The following is an 18,068-nucleotide window of genomic DNA, read 5'->3' as shown; positions in this document are numbered from 1 at the left end:
GAAGGGAAGCTTCAGTACTGAAGCAGTACTGAAGTAGCATATTTAAATGTTTACAGGGTGTTTTTGTGCACAGGATGTTTTGACGTGTCAGTGTAGAGAACCACTGGAACTCAGTGTATTTATCCATCCATCTGTTCTTTTCCGCTTAGCCAATTCAGGGTTGGGGGACTGGAGTCTATCCCACCTACCATAAGGCGAGAGGCAGAGTAAACCCTAGACACGGTCCCCAGTCTGTCACAGGGCTTACACAGAGAGACACACAACCATTCGCACTCACATTCACACCAACGGGCAATTTAGAATTACCAGTTAACCTAACCCCACAAACTGCATGTTTTTACACTGTGGAAAGAAGACAGAGAACCCAGAGAGAACTGACACAGACACAGGGAGAACATGCAAACCCCGCAAAGAAAGGCATCAGCCAGATGGTGGATTCATGTAGAAGTGGTCAAGATGAGGTTCAAACCAGAATAAGGAAGAGAGGAGATTTAAGTGACTGTGAATGGTTGTTGGTGCCAGACATGCTGGTCTGAATACTTGAAGAACTGCTGATCAACTAGGAAAAAAAATAGTTGATGTCAGAAGTCAGAGGAGAATAACCAGACTGCTTCAATCTGATAGGAAGGGAACAGCAGCTCAAATAACAACTCACTGGAACCAAGGTCTGCAGAAGAGCATCTCTGAACACAACACAGACTGAACCTTGAAGCAGATGGGCTACAGCAGCAGAGGACCGCAATGGGTCCCACTCCTGAGAACAGGAAGCGGAGATAGGCAGGTGGTACTGAAAATATTGTAAGGGGTGTTAGGGAAGATCAAATGTTATAACTTGTGTGAAACTACACACTTTACACATCGAAGTAGCAGTAGTTTGTGGTAGTAATAGTAGAAGTAGTAGTTTTTGTCAGGACTGTAAACACATTTTTAAAGGCCGCATAGACAAGAAATTTGGAATCAGATACTGTCATAAAATATGAAATGAATAAATAAAGTGCAACTCAGTTCACAGTTATCAAACAAAAGTCAATCAACGTTCACAGAGGACCGTTATTTTATTTTGAAGTTTACCTGGCAACAGCTGAGGTAATACTTTGATTTTTTTCTGCTTGAATTCAAGTACACCCCCTCATCCTCAGGACAAGAGGATGGACGCTTTAACATACACCGCTCCGCCACAGATCCGCCGTTCAGTGTGTTTACAGGAGGATGAATGAAGAGGCTGGTGGTGCAGCAGCGTGCGGACGCGCAGCGTGTTACCGGTTGTGCTCGTGTCGTTAGTATTATCATTATTAACAGTGTGTTACTGGTTTGACTGGCAGACGACACACTGGAAAAGCACCGAGGCGAGACAAAAACCCGACTTTCCAGCATCCGTAAGCCTTCAGAGATCATCTGTGTTAGTGTCCGGTGTTTGATTCATCTGCATTACAGCGTCATTCGCGTTTCCGTCATACATATTTACATCTCGTCTGTCTGTTTATGTATTTCACGGCAGCGCTGATATTTTTTCCTATGGCCTTTGAAGATGACAGTGACGCGAAAGCTTCCAATGTATCGCCAGCTGACAGATCCATATACTATGATTTATGTGTTTTTCTTCGCTTATATAAGAGCCTATATGCGACTTTATGGCTTTACAGCAGCGCTCTCCACCTACATGATCTGAAGGGGGGGGGGGTGGCTAAATAAGTTAATAGGACGGTATAAAGAGCCCGAAGGCCTGACTGCGAACGGCTAATTCAGTGTCTGACAATCAGTGAAACCGAGATTTTATTTACATGTAATTTGAGGAAGACTTGATTTTCCAATACGTAGATAGATAGAAAAACACACATTTCAATAACTTCTCTCATCTGTCTCCTGTAGATTTGAACACGGTCTCCCTGGTCTACTTTATAATCAGAAGATGCTGCTTAAACAAACCTAAACATAGCTGAGTTAACACAGGGTGGGACCACATAATCTGCTCTCTGAAGGATAGAAGTTGATGAATACTAACTGTATGAGGGCCCTCAGCTTCTCCCACAGCTGTGTGCTGTGCTGTAAGTATGTGTTTGTGCCATATCTCTCATATGAGAGAATAAAGTGCATAAATAAGTGTATTTGGATGACTCCTGTGTTGCAGAGGTCTGGTTGTTCACTCACAGTGCACAGCAGGCAGACTGAGAAATTATCTCATCATTTTTAAGTCATTTAGATTGTTTTGCAGTGCATGTCGTGTAAAGAACTGGATCAGTAGACACACACTTAACATCACAGTTTCCTGTGATTCAAATCACTTCCAGTGTGAATCTTTTTGAGCTGGGAAGTGAAGAGCCATGGGCTGTGGGGGCAGCAGAACTGACGCTTTGGAGCCTCGCTACCTGGAGAGCTGGACAAAAGAGACTGAGTCGACATGGCTGACGAGCACAGACACAGATATCCCCTTGTCATCCATCCAGAGCATCCCCTCTGAGAACTCAGAGGCTGGCTTCACTTCTGAGAAAACAATCAGCCCTGGTAAGAAGAATGAATTACTGTATGGCTGAGCAGATGGGTGAATGAATACTGACTTAATCTCTTAACCGGAGCAGGCATTAGTTTAACCTGCTGAAAAGAAATATCCTTGATTACTGTATGAAGAAATATAAAGGGGGGTGGGAGGCTCCCCCATCAGAATTTAATATATTTGTAACTGATGATTTTAAGTCTATTTGTTTTTGCATCAATCCGTAGTTTCTAATGTTCTACTGCCGTTTTAAATGAGTAAGGTACATCCTTTAAAATCGCACTGCTGTAAATAATTTGAACATACTAGCAATGACTTGCCCATTTTTTACACTCTTTCTATCAAAGTGGAGTGGACCATCTCTTCATGTCAAGGGCTGTGCTGATGGCATGCCTGATTTCAACAAGAATCCATTATGCAGAAGAAAGAAAACAGAAACATGAGTGACAGAGGAAGTATCCACTTTAGAGACCTTTGTTCTTCTAGTGTGCAGTTAGTTGTATGTGTCTCTACATACAGGTCAGGACATCAGAAACAGATAAATCTCTTAGATGGATCCTCTTCTTTTCTTTGAAGCCAAGGTGAGATGAGTCAGTAAATGGGGATGTTAGGCTGCTTCAAAAGCCACTGTGCTCAAACAGGGCTCAGCTCTCATGGCAACAGATACAGGCATGAGTGAATGCAGAGAGAGGAGCCTTGATGTAATTGTGAAGGCAAATTGACTTGAGCTTCAATCTGGAGAGATAAAACAGACCCAAAACTGGCTAAATTAATCAGCAGCTGGGAACCAAACAGATTATTATGATTATAATCATAATAAGTTGTGGTTCCAAATTAAAATCAGTATATCTATAGAAAATATTCATTAAAATGTCCTCATTTTGTGTTTTGGTTTTGTCCAACCTGCACCATATGTCATCTGTTATCATTAGACACATGATCACACATTAACGAGGAGATGAGGTGTACACACATCTGTAAAATGCAAACATCGACTACCTGCGAATAACTGATCACAGCTCACGCCTCCACAGTACCATCAAGTTGGTTCAGTGTAACACAACTAAGTTGTCAATATGTAATCGCTACTGTTTCATTTACCAATGACTCCTAATAGAAGCTAATTGTGGCATAGCGGTTATCTTATCAAGCTGAAATTGATAAACTTCAAGAGAAAAAAAAGAAAATTCATAGAAATGTATAAAAGCTACAAACACATAAGTAAAGACAGCTGTCTTAGTCGCACCAGCAGACATAGCTGAACCTCTACATCTTTACAGTTCCAGATTTCTTTGAAGACGGCCTCCCACCACCGGCTCAGGCCTACCTAAAGGTCTGCTCGGCCATGTCTGAAGCCAGCCTGAACGATGTGAAGCCCAGCAGCACACCAACAGCACTGGGCTCTCCGCAGCAGGACACGACGATTCCTTCTTCTGGAACCACAGTGCAGCGCAGAAGTGTTCTGCACACTGAAGAGATCGTAAGCCTTTCCTTCTGTAATGTGTTTAAAGGTGCTCGAAACAGCTCACAGCATCACAGCACCTTTTATTCCCTGGAAGACTGACCTACATCGAAGGTGTGGCACATCAAACATTTCGTTTCACATTTGGAGCTAAACACATTCATACAATCACTTCTAAGATTTTGCCTTTGGTTTTATTGATCACTGTCTAGGTATTAAGTAAGCTGGTAAATTGTGTTTTTTCAAGCAAGTCATTGAAATTTGTTAGAAAGCTATCTGACAAATCACAGGCAGACCGTTTATTTTAATAGTAATTCAAAGACAAGAAATGTGATGTGTGGAGTGCCTCGAGGTACCTGTTTGGGGCCACTGTTAGTTTCGGATTTTATTAACGATTCTTTAAAATTTTTAATATCTCAATTGATATGTTAGATATCTTGAAGGCAGTAGAAAATTGGATGAATGATAATAAACTGATGTTTAATGTTAGCAAACCAAAGTGTATGGTAATACAGGTATCAACCAAAAACATAACAAATACTTAAGCTTTGGTAATAATAATATTCCCATGGAACAGTTGCAGACCAGGAGAGAAACTGATTAGGTAGAACAGTGGATTGTAAATTAACATGGTCAAAACATACTGATATTATAATTTAATAAGTAATATAGGTAGAGGTCTGTCAGTGGTGTGGTTTAAACACCAGACACCAGAGGGTATAAAACATGTTTTCAATCAATTTGTTCTGTCGCAGTTTGATTATTGCAGTGTAATCTGGTTGAGTGCTTCATCAAAAGAAATTTTAAAAAGTTGCAGGTAGCTCAAAATAAAGCTGTACACTGTGAACACAGAAAACAATCATTTACGGAGCTATGATAGGATAGAACTCCTTACCAGTTTATATTATGCAACAGAGTACTAAAGATGAATTTAAATATTTGTTAAGACATGAAGACAGAGACATTAGGTGAAAAGGGAAAGACTATCTATGAATCGAGGAGGGGGCCAAAGGGTACATCTTTCACCATCTTACAATGCTGTGATTGTAGCCATTCCCCAACTCTCTGTGAATGGTACTTATGGCCATTGACCAATGGTCTTTGATCAATGGTTGTTTATCAATGGTCATGACAATTTGCATATTAATGATCAAGGAACTGACCTGTCAACCTATTGTTCATTCAGTGGGCTGGTTTCAGTTACTGTGCAAATGTACTGTTTATAAGGTTGGGGTAACCTGCAGTCAGCTGAGACTGAAGAAGTCACTTGGATGCAATGAAGTAATGCAGATGTTGACTATCACTTCTTTTGGTGTCCTGTTATAAACTAGTTTTATGTTCTGCGAAATTCATTGCTGTCTGTATAAGCAGAATTGGCTTGTTTTACACTGACATGTTGTTGATATTGGTTTGAGTGTGTAGGACCCCAGGAAGAATATTTGCCACACTGTCAGTATTTCAGTGTTTTTTATTATTTTTTGTTGTCCATTTATTTTCCATTAACAGACAAAATGGCAGGACAATCGGATGTCGACCAAGCAGGTGACCATTACAGTCACACAGAGCATCCACCAGGTGGACAAGAACGGGAAGGTGAAGAAGTCCCTCACGACATATGAGGTCATGAAACCAGTGGAAGCTATCAAACAGGTGGCAACACAAAACACCTGAGTGGAGGGGACATTGGAAAAAGCCAAAAAATGACAATAATCATGACTGTGAAAGAAATCGAACAGGTTTTGTGGTCCGACAAGTGTCGAAAGCACAAAAATTTGATTTCTAGTGTATTTAATACTGTACGATGTATGTTTCACTGACATGTTGGAGACTTTTACAAGAGACATTTGATCAAACAAGCATGGGTTAACAGGCAAAACAAAACGTGGTATGTTACAGCAAATGTCATATTAAAAGCAATTGTAGTATATTACAGCTGACAGCTTGTTTCCACATCAGTGTAAAGAAATCATTGCTTAGCACTGAACTCGAAAATAGTTTAATCCAGAGTATTTTCACATTTTAAGATGTATTTAAACATGAACATAGGCGTAAAACAATTACTGCAGTATTATTTAATATGATATAAATGTTTCATAGTTTTGTTACTTGGCATTGATGCACCATTTGTAGTCGCTGCTGTCCTACAAAGCAAAAGGCTCAGGAAACTGACTGTGATGATTGCACTATTTACAGTGAAGCCTGGACGGAGGTTTGTGATAATAAAAAAGAAAAAGCGCTCACGAACAGCATCGTGTTGTTTTGTAAGAAATCGAGATTACTTTTTAAAATTCTGTCATTATTTGTGTTTTCTAATGATAATAAATTAAACACCGAAATGTACTGTCCTTTTAAAATGAACTCATTTGACATGCTCAAAGACAATCAGGTAATCGTGTGGCCTTCAGCTGAGGTACCTCTGTATACATGTGAGCAATAGATAAACAGTAATAGTAATAGTCTTTATACTGATGATGTTGACAGTGTTGAGCTGATCTGGTGTCAGCTTGACAATGAAAGTGTGTGAATCTGGTTTTGATGGTCATAACGTATCTGCCCTGATCTAAACAATGGCTCCTCCTTTTTCATCCACTCGTCTGCACAGAAGTCTGGGAAGAAGAAAGTAATCTCTCTTTGAGCCGACTCAAGAGAATCTACAGAAAACAATAACAGAATGGAAAATCAAAAATTAGCATAGTAATAACAGGCTTCTTTTTAATTGGTCTAAAAATTTAAGTTGCAACAGGACTGACTGAGTGAAGAATCCAAATTCAAAATATTTGCTTCAAACTGACATCAGTGTGTACAGAGGAGGTCAGGAGAGAGGTACAACAGTGAGTGTATACAGCCATCTGTAAAACACAGTGGAGGCTCTGTCATGGTTTAGGGCTATATTTCAGTCAGTGGTGTTGGAGGTCTTGTCAAAATTGATGGAATTACGAACACAGAAAAGTACAGTCACATTTTGATCCACCATGCAATACTATGTTGAAAGCATCCGACTGGCAATAGCTTCATTTTTTGAGCATGACAATGACCCAAACACACTGTCAATGCAGTAAAAGCATACCAGTGGGGCACAATGGAACCAGAGCCCAGAACTCGACATTACTGAAGCAGTGTGTGATCATCTTGACACAGGACTGAAAAAAGCAGCCCAACATCTGAAGAAAAGCTTTGAATGTCCTTGAAAAAGCCTGGAGAACTATTCCTGAAACTACAGAAAGCTGTTTTGCCTTATATTTTCATGCATGTTTGCACGTTTCAATAAATCATTGCACCCATTTGCCAATTTTCTAGTGAAACAAAAAGAAAAGAGGTGTTTTGCACAGTTTTGCACTATTTTGTTTTCTGCTCAATGACTCCAAACACCATTATAGAAACTGATGGGCTTTAAAAGATGTGAAATTTAGTGATGTGTAAACCTGGTAACCGCAGGAGTTATGTCCTCTTGCATATGTTTAAGATAATATATTCACAATAATAGATTGTTAACATTACACATATAATTTTTTTTAGCATTATGGAGCTTGGGAGCTTTTTTACCTGAGCCATGAGTTGTGTTCCTTGTGTCTGTGAGTCCAAACTGGCCCCTGATGGAAGCAGGCGAGTTGAATCTGGCTCTGAACACTTTGGTCGGCCCCATCAGTTCTCTCCAGTGGCTTATGGCATCCTCCCTGGCTAAAATGTACGCTCGCATTGGCCCACTGCAGACAAATTTCAACAGCAGTCATGAATTTGACTTTGAACATTGCTGATGTTTTCTAGATAGCAGACCAAAAAAACACTCTTCATACAAATCTAATCTATTCGCCCCCAGGACCTCCTGGGAAGACAGTTCAGCCATAAATAAATCCGTTTTAGCTAAACAATGCCAGCTGGTGCGGCATCAAGCTTGACTGGCTGACACACTTGAAGATGCTTCCTATGTTTGCGATATCAATAGCAGCAGTCAGTGAAGGGTTGCTGTAGCAACTACTGCTTCACTGCTGTGAGCAGAGAAAAAAAAGACAAAGTAATTACAAACACCTTTACCAATCCCATGGAGGCTCGCAGCGGGAGGACGTATTGTGAGTGGTCTGCATAGCGATATTTAGGCTACTGCACCAGGGAATTGTGTTCTAAACACGGATAACTGAAACTCCTGTTATGCTGTTTTGGGAAAATCGTTTACTGGTGCCTTACTGAGCATGAAATTGGAGTACTATCAGCAGAGGTGCTGATGGCTCTCCATCCATTATTCCATTTAAAATACAACACCCAACAACAATCATCCAAACATATAAAATCATAACTCAATCACATGGAGTCAACAAAATGTGTCCATGATATAAGCATGGAGGCTTACCTTGACATGAATTCAACAAGTCTTTGATAGAAGAATCTCCCTGAGATTTGTAAAACAGAAAATAAAGACCTTCAATAACAAAAAGGAGAAAACAGCTATCCTTCATTTGACAAGACATTTATTTCTTTTAACAGTCATACATACAGTGCACCCTGTTAAAATAGGCTGCTGACTCGTTTATTTGGTTACATCATATACTACAGCAGTACTTCTCTCATTTAAGTAAAGCTTAAACACAAATGAAATATTTCCAAACCTGAATGTTCAGCATAAAACCTCTCAGAGTCCTGTCGTCTCCAGACCAGATCTTTGCATCTAACAATCCCAAAGTTGTTGTCTAGAATTAACTGGTGAAGAGCCTGAAATATAGAAATCATCATGTTTGTCCTCCAAGTTGCATCAAAACATGACTGGATCAACTTTATATGCTTTTTCCTACTGTGGGTAGATTTTTTTGGAGAGAAAAGGGTAAAAATTGACAGCTCTGATTCAAAAGGTCATCCTCTTATTCTTTAAATTGAGATGATAATAAAGTAATGCACATTAACAAGTGAAATTAAACCTATCACTGATGGAATATTTTATGATAGACATAGCTGCTATGATTTTGAAGCCTCCAGGTCTGTGAAGTGAGCAAATGCCGATTCTTTACTACTCAATTAAATTGATATCAGAACAGATAACATCAATTAATTAATTGCTGTTTTATTTGACAGTGGGTTAAAAAAAACATAATTAAATAGAAAGATGTGTTCATTTATGCTTCATTAATTCCAAAAACTAATCTTTACAGATTAAACAAATAAGGAACAGTATTTAAACCACACCATGCAAACTGTAATGCCCTGAGAAAGAGCAACAAATGTTTGAAATCTTGAAAAATGAAAATAACATTCACTGGTCATTTTATTGGGTACAACTGTTCATCTGCTCATTCATCAAACCAGCCAATCAAATGGCAGCAAGTTAATGCTTTTAGACATGTAGACATGATGAAAACAACCTGCTGAACTACAAACAGACAGTCAGAATAGATGTATTTCAGAAACCGATGATCTACTTGTTGGGGCCTGAGGTCAGAGGAGGATGGCCAGACTGCTTTGAGCTAATAGGAAGGCAACAGTGACTCAAACAATCGCCCATTACAACAAAGGTCTGCACAAGAGAATTTCACAACATTTTGAACCTTGAAGCAAATTGGCTACACGAGCAAAAAGAAAACACTGGGTGTCAGCCCTGTCAGCCCAGAACAGGAAACTGATTCCACAGTTCACACAGGCTCACCTAAACTGGACAACAGAAGAGTGGAAAATGTTATCAGGTGCTGATGAGTCTCCATTTCTACTGTAACACTTGGATGGTAGAGTCAGAATTTGGTGTAAACAACATGAACGAATGGATACATCCTGCCTTGTATGCATAGTTTAGGCTGATGGTGGTGGTGTAATGAGGGAGATTTTATTGGAACACTTTTAGTACCAATTGAGCAACACTTAAATGCCACCGCCTGTCTGAGTATTACAACTCTCAGGAAGCTCAAAATATCTCAAACTGGTTTCTTGAACATAGATAATGAGATCACTGCACTCAAATGGCCAGTCACCAGAGCTCAATCCAATAGAGAACCTTTGGAATGTGGGGGAACAAGAGAGTCTCATCATGAATGTACAGCCAACAAATCTGCAGCAACTGTGTGATGCCATTATGTCAATATCAACCAAAATCTCAGAGGAATGTTTGCAGCACCTTGTTGAATCTGTGCCACGAGGAAGTGATAGTTTAGTTTTTTGATCTGTGAGCTTTCAGACTACCACTTAAGCTGTGTAATCTTAGGTCTTAAATTCTGTAACTTAAAAGAAACATGAGGGCAGCTCACCTCTAGCATCAAAGGATGAGCTACAGCATCTGGTTTGATGACCGCCAGGGTGAGCTGCAGCACTTTGGACAGGCGAGCACTTGTCAGCAACATTATCTAAAGACTGAACAGAAAATACGCCCTCAATGATAAGATCCAACTCGCCTAAAGTACTTAAATTTTTAGTTAAATTAATACAAAACAAACACCACAAGCAACGAAGATGCGATTTCTTTTTCGATTTTTTTATCGTTAATTTACCATTAATATAAATCATATAAAATTAATTAAAAAAAATACGAACTTTTTCTGCGTGACACAGTTTCCAACACGTCAGTGCTGAGTTCGTGACTGATACTAACCTCTGTTGTGACTTCTGTCCAAAAAAAGAAACAACAATCAGTTTGTAAAGGGGAGCAGAGCAACAGCCGCCGACATACTGTTAAATAAAAACGCTGTGCAAATACTGTTGCAAATAAAAACGCTTAACTTTGTTGAGTTAGCGGTTATCTAAACTGTAGCGTGTGAATACAGTCTGCATCCTTGCTCGTCCAATTACACCAAAAACAACGCTAAAAATGTGAAAATTAGCTGAACGAGTCGGTGCTTGGTCTGTCCGTTCGTAAAAAGGGTCCCCAGAAACAGTGCCCGCAGAGTTTGTTCCCCCGCGAGAAGAAGAAGAAAAAACATAGATTTCATGTCTTATAAACTTTAGTTCTAATAGAAGCTTTTTGGAATTATTTTTCTTGATTTCCACAATAACATGTAGGTAGAATAGGAACGTAACTACACGTAAGTACTGGTATAGGCCTACTGAGATTCCATATATAAATACTGCACTTATTATTGCATTTGGCACTGGAATGAGACAAATACTTTCCTATTGTTCCCGTATGGGAGCGCTAGAAAAATGGAAAAATGTCGCCTGGTCAGAAGTCAGTGTCAGAATTTGATGTAAATAACACAAAAGCATGGATCCATAATTCTTGAATGTAGCATGAGTGTTGGTGCGAGACGGGCTGCTCTGATATACTGGGATTGTCCCACACAGCCATCTCTAGGGTTTAAAGAAGATGGTCTTAAAAAGAGACATTATTCAAAGGTGCTCTATTGAAGCAGCAATAGAGCAGTAATTCTCTCTGTAAAAATAGCTCATTGATTTCAGAATAGTGGAGAATGACTGGACTGTTTCGAGCTGTTAGGAAGGCAACAGTAATCAAATCACCACTTGTTACAACCAAGATCTGCCGAAGATCTGAACACACAACACATTGAAATCTGAAACAGATGACCTAGAGCAGCAGAAGACTGCACCGGGTACACTCCTGTCAGCTGAGAATAGGAAATTGCAGCTGCAATTCTAACAGGCTCAACCAAACTGGACAATAGAAAAATTAAAAAATGTCATCTGGTCAGAAGGCAGTGTCAGAATTTGATGTAAATAACACAAAAGCATGGATCCATAATTCTTTATATGAACTGTTCAGTGTAAACAGTATAATGATGTGGGAGATATTTTCTTGGAACACTTTAGTACCAACTAAGCATTGCAAAAAAGCCACAGCATGCCTGAGTATTGTTAATGTAGAAATAACACTCCATGTCACAAAGATCAAATTATCAGCAAAGGACCAGCAGTTCCAAGTATGTGATATAGACGATCGATATAGAGAAATTTCCCAGCACATCAAAGTGAGCGAGAATGTTTGAACATAAAACCGAGACGTCGAGTTCAGCAGCACACCAGCTACAAGCAGGGACTGGAACGAGACAGATTTTTGTCTCTGGTATTTCAACACTGGGGCAGATCAGACATACAGTATGAATTACAAACACAGAGCACATTCCAGCAATGCAAAATGGCCACACCCTTGAAGAGTAGAGATTGTGTGTGTGTGTGTGTGTGTGTGTGTGTGTGTGTGTGTGTGTGTGTGTGTGTGTGTGTGTGTGTGTGTGTGTGTGTGTGTGTGTGTGTGTGTGTGTGTGTGTCTGACATTCAGAGAGACAGAATGGGGGGAGGAGGGTAGTTAGATGTCCCACATAGGTTTCGCCCACCTGCCCATGTCATGTGACTTGGGGTGACAGGACAGCTGTTACCTCCCATGAGAGGGCTGAAGAGGATAAGAAGAGGTGCAGAGTTAAATTGGATATATTTTAAGAGTACAGACTGAAGACCCAAATTCTATGTAACCTGTAGTTTTTGTGTTTTTATTGGCTTTACAACCCATACATATACATACACATCTTCCACTGACAATAAAGGCATTCAACTCAATCGTTAGGAAGACGTGAGAGAAAAGAATCTTGGATATGAAAGTTATGTGAGGGTGTTGTGCTATTTTCTGATCATTTGCTTTGCTGTAAATAAATTGGAAATGAAATACTGTTGCTGAGTGACACAAAATACAGGTTATTTTGTATTTTTTACACTTATGAATTGTCTAAGGTAGGGTGTCAAACGTAAGGTGTGAGGGTCAAAATCCGCTCAGCGAAGATTCCAGTTGGGCCCATTCGATGACTTTGGAAAATATGAACAAGTGCATGAACTTTTGTACTTTTAACTATATTTTAATAGGTTTTACAGCTTTTTCCTGCTGATAAAGCTCTCCCCTGGAAGCTTTCATACTACACTAAAGTAGATATGTAATAGATAAACAATAAAATGACAGAAGAGTTTATGTTTTTCATTGTGGATTATAGAAATTTCATCAATCAACAAAAAACTTTATGTTTTATAAATATAGGACAGTCTGAGCAGTGAGCTACAAGAAAATTGATCATGTATAGAAACTGAGATGTGCTGTTGAAATTACACTTCATCTCATATCAAGATATCTCTGGGATTAAATATGTCGCTAAATGTCTTTACACTGACAGAAAGTGCAGTTTCACTCCTCTGGCCCACTTAATATCAAAGTAACCCTCAATGTAAAATGAGTGTGGCATCCCTGGTCTAAGGTATCATGATATCAAATCAAAGCTTAACATGACAGGATAAAATGTAGCTGTTCAGCCATGCTTACACAGATATCCTGTACATTTTTAATCAGCAAAATTTAATAATCACATTGGCAGTCAGCACCATATTAGCAAGTATTACAAGTGGAAGGAGTCAATACATGTAAGGGTAGCTCAGTTTTACATGCAAAAGTACCCTAGTCGCCCTTTGATCTTGTGCTAATAAGTGCACATTTAACACCAGCAAGAATTTTATTATCTGGTTTCCAGCAGTCAACAGTTGACTACAGTAGAAAACCACCTTTTAGGGAACTGGCAACATTTTAATCGATGGGAAAACCTGAAATACTTTTAGGACCTCACATCCCCCAAATTAGTTGATATGGCTGAACTGTCTGGTTATGGAGATACTGCGATATCCGTTTAATATAAGCAGCATTAAATTTACACAACACCAGCGTCTTTTCCAGGAAACATAGTTTTTTAATATTAAAGTTTTTTTTTAAACATCAATGGTAAAAATAATTTGTTGTCACCATTTATATACAAAAACTGCTCAGAAGTGTTAAAAAATAGTGTTTGTTTTAATCTTGAAATTGTTATTGCCTTAATATGAAATAACTTGTTACATGTTAATGTTAAAGGCTCTTTTTTTTTTCTACAAAGGGCTCCTTCCAATTCTAGCTGTGTCTGCTCAGCATCTCTGCAGATGATGTATTGAGGAGTAGTCACTGAAAAGTACACCAAACTTCCCGAAAAGCAGTTTTCACAGGGTAGAGCGCAACACTTGGACAGAATCATCAGCATTCTGTCCAAGTGTCCATCAGCATCAGACATCATTGATGCTCACTGCTGACTCTCACTTCAAGCATTCTCAGCTGGTCGGCTGATTCAGCTGATCCTCCACTCTTTGACCACCATAAAACTCATCTCTGTTTCATCTCCATGCCGCTGCTGCTGTTGCTTCTCTTGCTTCTCTTCCTTCCCTTGCTTCTGGCTCTCATGCAGTTGTCATTCCCTTTTGGTGGGAGTCAACTGACAACTGACTTACTCACGACCCCCATGGGTGCTTGGGTGTCCATAGGCTGCTCATTCTTTTGCCAGGAGCCACAGCAAAGTATCACGTGAAAACATGTTAGGGAGGAATGTTTAATGTGAGGAAAAACGGAGCTTTTGTCATGACCAACTGTGATGGAAATGTGCACAGTATCTTTATGTAGTTACACTGTTTTAAAAGAGTGTCAGTTATTGATTGATTGATTGAATGTCTGCTTATTTTATTGGTTTTAAACTAAATGTGTTATATTTTTACTGCCCTCTTGCTGGTTTTAATTATTATCCTGTTATTCTTTTAATTTTTAGGCTGTGTCATTTTTATATCAAGTCCTTTTTTTTAATGGTTTTAATTCATGCACTTGATGATTTCTGTTCCTCTGAAAGACTTGGTTGTTTTATCAACAATAATGCATATGTTGTTATAAATAAATATTAAAATAAACTAAATATGTATTACATACACAACATAGTTATATGTCTGCTGTCTCTGTAATAGCTCACACATGTTGCCTCATAAATAACATTTTCTTTGTTTGACTGGTACTTACAGTATAAAATACTGTAAGTTTGCTTGTGTTACAGGAAGGCATTGACAGCTGTACATGCACAAGAAGGCTCAGTAAAGGAATGTGTAATATGCCAATCGTTATTCCCTGAAAAGAATCAATTCCACTGAACTCTTTGGAAGTTGAACATTAATAAAAAAGAAAACAAGTCAGGTTTGTCTTCAGATGAGAAAAAATCCTTTATTATAAAATCACCTTTAAACAATGTCGTTAAACCTTATCCAAACTGAATGGTTCAGTTTAGGAAATTTCACGAGGAAATAATGAGCCTAAACAAGAAACAGTTTAATATCTTCCCTTATAATTACCCTTTATTATCCTCTACACTGAGGCATTTAGTAAAAATTCCATCTGATTTACTACAGTGAAAATGAAACTGCCCCTTTTGACCGCAGTAATCGGTATCTTAATATGGATCTACAGTTTGCTTCACTATTTACATACACACATGCTGTATATCAATACACAGGAGGATGTATGGTGTCACATACTTTTCGCCTTCAGGTATTGGTTTCTATGACAAGAAACATTCACAAAGTGATCCAGTTATTATTTGAAAGACTCTTACTCTGTATGACAGTGTTTAACAAATGTATTAGACCAAGTATGATAAAAACTTGTTTAAAAAAATCATAGTTGTATTTATTAGGCAGAATTAAAACCTGAAATCATGTTTTTCAGAAACCCCTAAAACAGATTTTTCTGTTCAGGAATGCAAATAAATAAATATAATTTGGCATCTTAATCAAAAACTAAAATTTTGTCAAACAGTCAATTTGAAAATTCATGGTTAACAACAATAGTTACATTTTAGCACTCAACACATCATTTTGATTAAAGAGCTGGCACATACTGATGGATTAAACCTTTACAGAAACATTCAAAAAAATCATTTAAGTAATAACCAATACTATTAATTAGGAAAACTGTGGCATAAACCTTAAATTGGGTGGTGATCTAATAGACATTTTAAGCACTGTATAATAGATGCTATGATTTTTAATATTAGCAGTTAGATATGCCTGCCTGCGAAGTCATTTCAGCCTGTCATTGCCATTATGTAATTGAGCTCCCAAAACATCCTACCATGCTTTGGCACAATAGCACGGTGAATATGATCGTTTAATAAAATTGTACTTAATTTGTCCCCTGCTATCGTCCAAAATCAGACCTCACGTGTCACCTCTGACTGCTGCAGTAGGCCCTTCTAGGGTGACACAGGCTCCAGTGTAACACCGAGAACCCTTTCATGTCCTAAGCTGGTGAGAAAAGTGTGGGATGTGTTTCCTGTTTTGGCACCTTTGGGTGGCTTCAGTAACAGACCGAAGCCCAATCCCAAGCACCTCGAGGCAACTGTTGTTGTGATTTGGTGCTATATAAATAAAACTGACTTGAATTGAATTACTTAGCGTGCCACATTAATAACAAGCTTTTTTCTCTGTGTTGGTGAAATGAAATGAAAACTGTTTGCTGTTTTCTAACCAAACACCAAACAATAAAGACACTGATGTCACCAACTGCTGCATTTCCTCAGTCCTAAATCTCACAGCCTCAGAGTATCCGTTTAAATCCTTCTGTCCTCTCCTTGAGTCATGTGGGCGAGTTTCCTTCACCTCTCCATCACCTGTTCTCGCTTTCAGCATAAATGCTGCTGACCTTTGACCTTTCTGCTCCATTGCTTCACCACACGGACCGGGCTTCCTTTGGCAGCTGTGTCAACCTCGATGCTGGCAACTGCTGTGCCCAGGGAAGGACAGAGAGCGCCATTAATATCAGACCACGTAATGAGTCAGCAGCACAGCACTGTCTTACCATTGTCAGGATTAAGCAGCTCACTATTGCTTTTTCAACTAGGCCAGCTTCTAATCTTTTTAGTGTGCCTTTAGAATACATAAAAAAATGTGTGCGAATGTTTTTAGACACTTTAAGCTATTATCTGTTGCCATGATGCCATTCTTTACCATCTCAAATCACAGTTTTAGTCTTACTTCTAAGTTATTTCTTATGAAGTTATTAAGTTATTTGTCAACCCTCCACCCCCCACCCCCCCACCCCCACCTCCCACCACCACCTCCTACAGGAGCTTTCCTGCTAGAAGAGGTGGGGGTCACTCCGTGTGCATGTCCAAGATCTGGTCTGGTGTCAGCTGCCACTTTATTTATACCAATAGAATTCCTTTTTATCTGCTGTTGAAGAAACTGCTCTGGAGTTCATCATTCAAAGCTCCTGTCTGGTGTCCTGAGGGAAATTATTTCCTCCTGCCAAGTGAAGTGTGTTTTGACCTCCCCAGAAGCAGTGGGACATTGGCAGCAGGGCAGATGGGTATGACAGAGGGGAACAAAGTGATTAGCAAACGGGGGCCCCGGTATGTGAACGGTAGTTAAAAATAACCTCCCTAGCCCGATTTGAAGATAACATGCAGCTCGGGCACTTAAGCCCCATCACTGACTTTCCCCCATGTTGATTTAATTGATCTCAAAATTGGTGAACAAGTCAAAATCCTGTCATCCAGTGTCCATGTTTACAGTGAGTTTTGGAAGTATAAAGGATCACCAGACTGGATGACTGGAAGTCAAATAAAGAAAAAAACAGAAGAGGTGTAGACAGATGAAAAAAAAATCAGAGGGTAAGGTGAGCTCTTCTGAATGATGCATGACACATGATGAAGGAGAAACAGATGATTAGATGAGAGCGTTCGCTGGCAAAGCCCCGGCCTGTGAGCCAGTATGTGACAGTGATCAGCTGTCCCCGCAAAAGAGGAACACAAGGATTATGATTTGTGTCTTTACCATCGTGTCCGGTGCGAGCGACCAAGAATTCACTCAGCAACAAAAGTCGTTCGATATTCTAAGCGCTCAGATGTAACGAGCAAGGCCGTGGCACATCGCTGGCATTAGTGGAAATGTTGCATTTGTGATACACCCTGGCTCGGCGCCATGGGAAATATTGAACAACTGTCGAATTTAGACAACATCCTGTGGGGTGAAAAAAAAAAAACGGGAGCCACAAAGATGCAGCCAGGTTGCTATTTGTGGACGGCGAGTGCCTCGAAAATAGCGAGAGCGTTAGGTTTCAATATAAGCCCCTCTCTCTGAGCTCGAGCTTTCTGTGAATGAGGCCCGGGTTCCTATCACACCCAACCCCAGCGCTGATTTTAGAACACAGGTGTTGACCTTAGTGGAGCAGCTTGTGCTTGCTGCAGAGGAAAATGAACCCCCTGAGCCCGGGCCTGTTTGCCTCTACACTGCTGGTGATCAGTGTGTGTAGATGCTTCAGAGCTGTCACACCTTCAGACCTGTCATTCTATACGGCAGCACGTATCCTGAGAAAAGACA

The 18,068-nt window shown here is 39.6% G+C and overlaps 2 protein-coding genes across 5 annotated transcripts; one reads left to right on the top strand and one right to left on the bottom strand.

Moving 5' to 3' along the window:
* The first annotated feature begins 1,083 nt into the window (after positions 1–1,083).
* On the top strand, positions 1,084–5,655 carry baalcb (BAALC binder of MAP3K1 and KLF4 b). 4 transcript variants are annotated; one of them, XM_039598536.1, is made up of 5 exons: positions 1,084–1,262; positions 1,870–2,045; positions 2,289–2,502; positions 3,772–3,971; positions 5,460–5,655. In XM_039598536.1, exons 3-5 carry the CDS (start codon positions 2,322–2,324, stop codon positions 5,622–5,624), a joined length of 546 nt encoding a protein of 181 aa, XP_039454470.1. In that variant the 5' UTR covers positions 1,084–1,262; positions 1,870–2,045; positions 2,289–2,321; the 3' UTR covers positions 5,625–5,655. The 4 variants fall into 4 exon arrangements, with proteins under 4 accessions (XP_039454470.1, XP_031587837.1, XP_039454471.1 ...); XM_031731977.2 differs by having other exon boundaries at positions 1,084–1,376; XM_039598537.1 differs by having other exon boundaries at positions 1,084–1,376; positions 1,870–2,049.
* On the bottom strand, positions 5,404–10,816 carry nme6 (NME/NM23 nucleoside diphosphate kinase 6). The gene is made up of 6 exons (XM_031731975.2): positions 10,516–10,816; positions 10,175–10,277; positions 8,555–8,657; positions 8,299–8,338; positions 7,497–7,657; positions 5,404–6,604 (listed from the first exon to the last, which is right to left on the bottom strand). Exons 2-6 carry the CDS (start codon positions 10,265–10,267, stop codon positions 6,453–6,455), a joined length of 549 nt encoding a protein of 182 aa, XP_031587835.1. The 5' UTR covers positions 10,268–10,277; positions 10,516–10,816; the 3' UTR covers positions 5,404–6,452.
* Positions 10,817–18,068: the final 7,252 nt, after the last annotated feature.

The sequence above is a fragment of the Oreochromis aureus genome, linkage group 15 (assembly GCF_013358895.1).
Source record: "Oreochromis aureus strain Israel breed Guangdong linkage group 15, ZZ_aureus, whole genome shotgun sequence".
Taxonomy (NCBI): domain Eukaryota; kingdom Metazoa; phylum Chordata; class Actinopteri; order Cichliformes; family Cichlidae; genus Oreochromis; species Oreochromis aureus.
The sequence above is the reverse complement of the archived record's forward strand: the minus strand, read 5'-3'. Positions and strand labels throughout refer to the sequence as shown.

Coding starts and splice junctions, on each gene's coding strand:
- baalcb (XM_039598536.1), top strand. CDS start 2,322: ATGGGCTGTGGGGGCAGCAGAACTGACGCTTTGGAGCCTCGCTACCTG. Junction 2,503..3,771: donor TGAGAAAACAATCAGCCCTG/GTAAGAAGAATG, acceptor ACATCTTTACAG/TTCCAGATTTCTTTGAAGAC. Junction 3,972..5,459: donor TTCTGCACACTGAAGAGATC/GTAAGCCTTTCC, acceptor TTCCATTAACAG/ACAAAATGGCAGGACAATCG.
- nme6 (XM_031731975.2), bottom strand. CDS start 10,267: ATGTTGCTGACAAGTGCTCGCCTGTCCAAAGTGCTGCAGCTCACCCTG. Junction 8,339..8,554: donor GTTTTATGCTGAACATTCAG/GTTTGGAAATAT, acceptor TACAAATCTCAG/GGAGATTCTTCTATCAAAGA. Junction 6,605..7,496: donor GAACACAACTCATGGCTCAG/GTAAAAAAGCTC, acceptor TGTTTTCTGTAG/ATTCTCTTGAGTCGGCTCAA.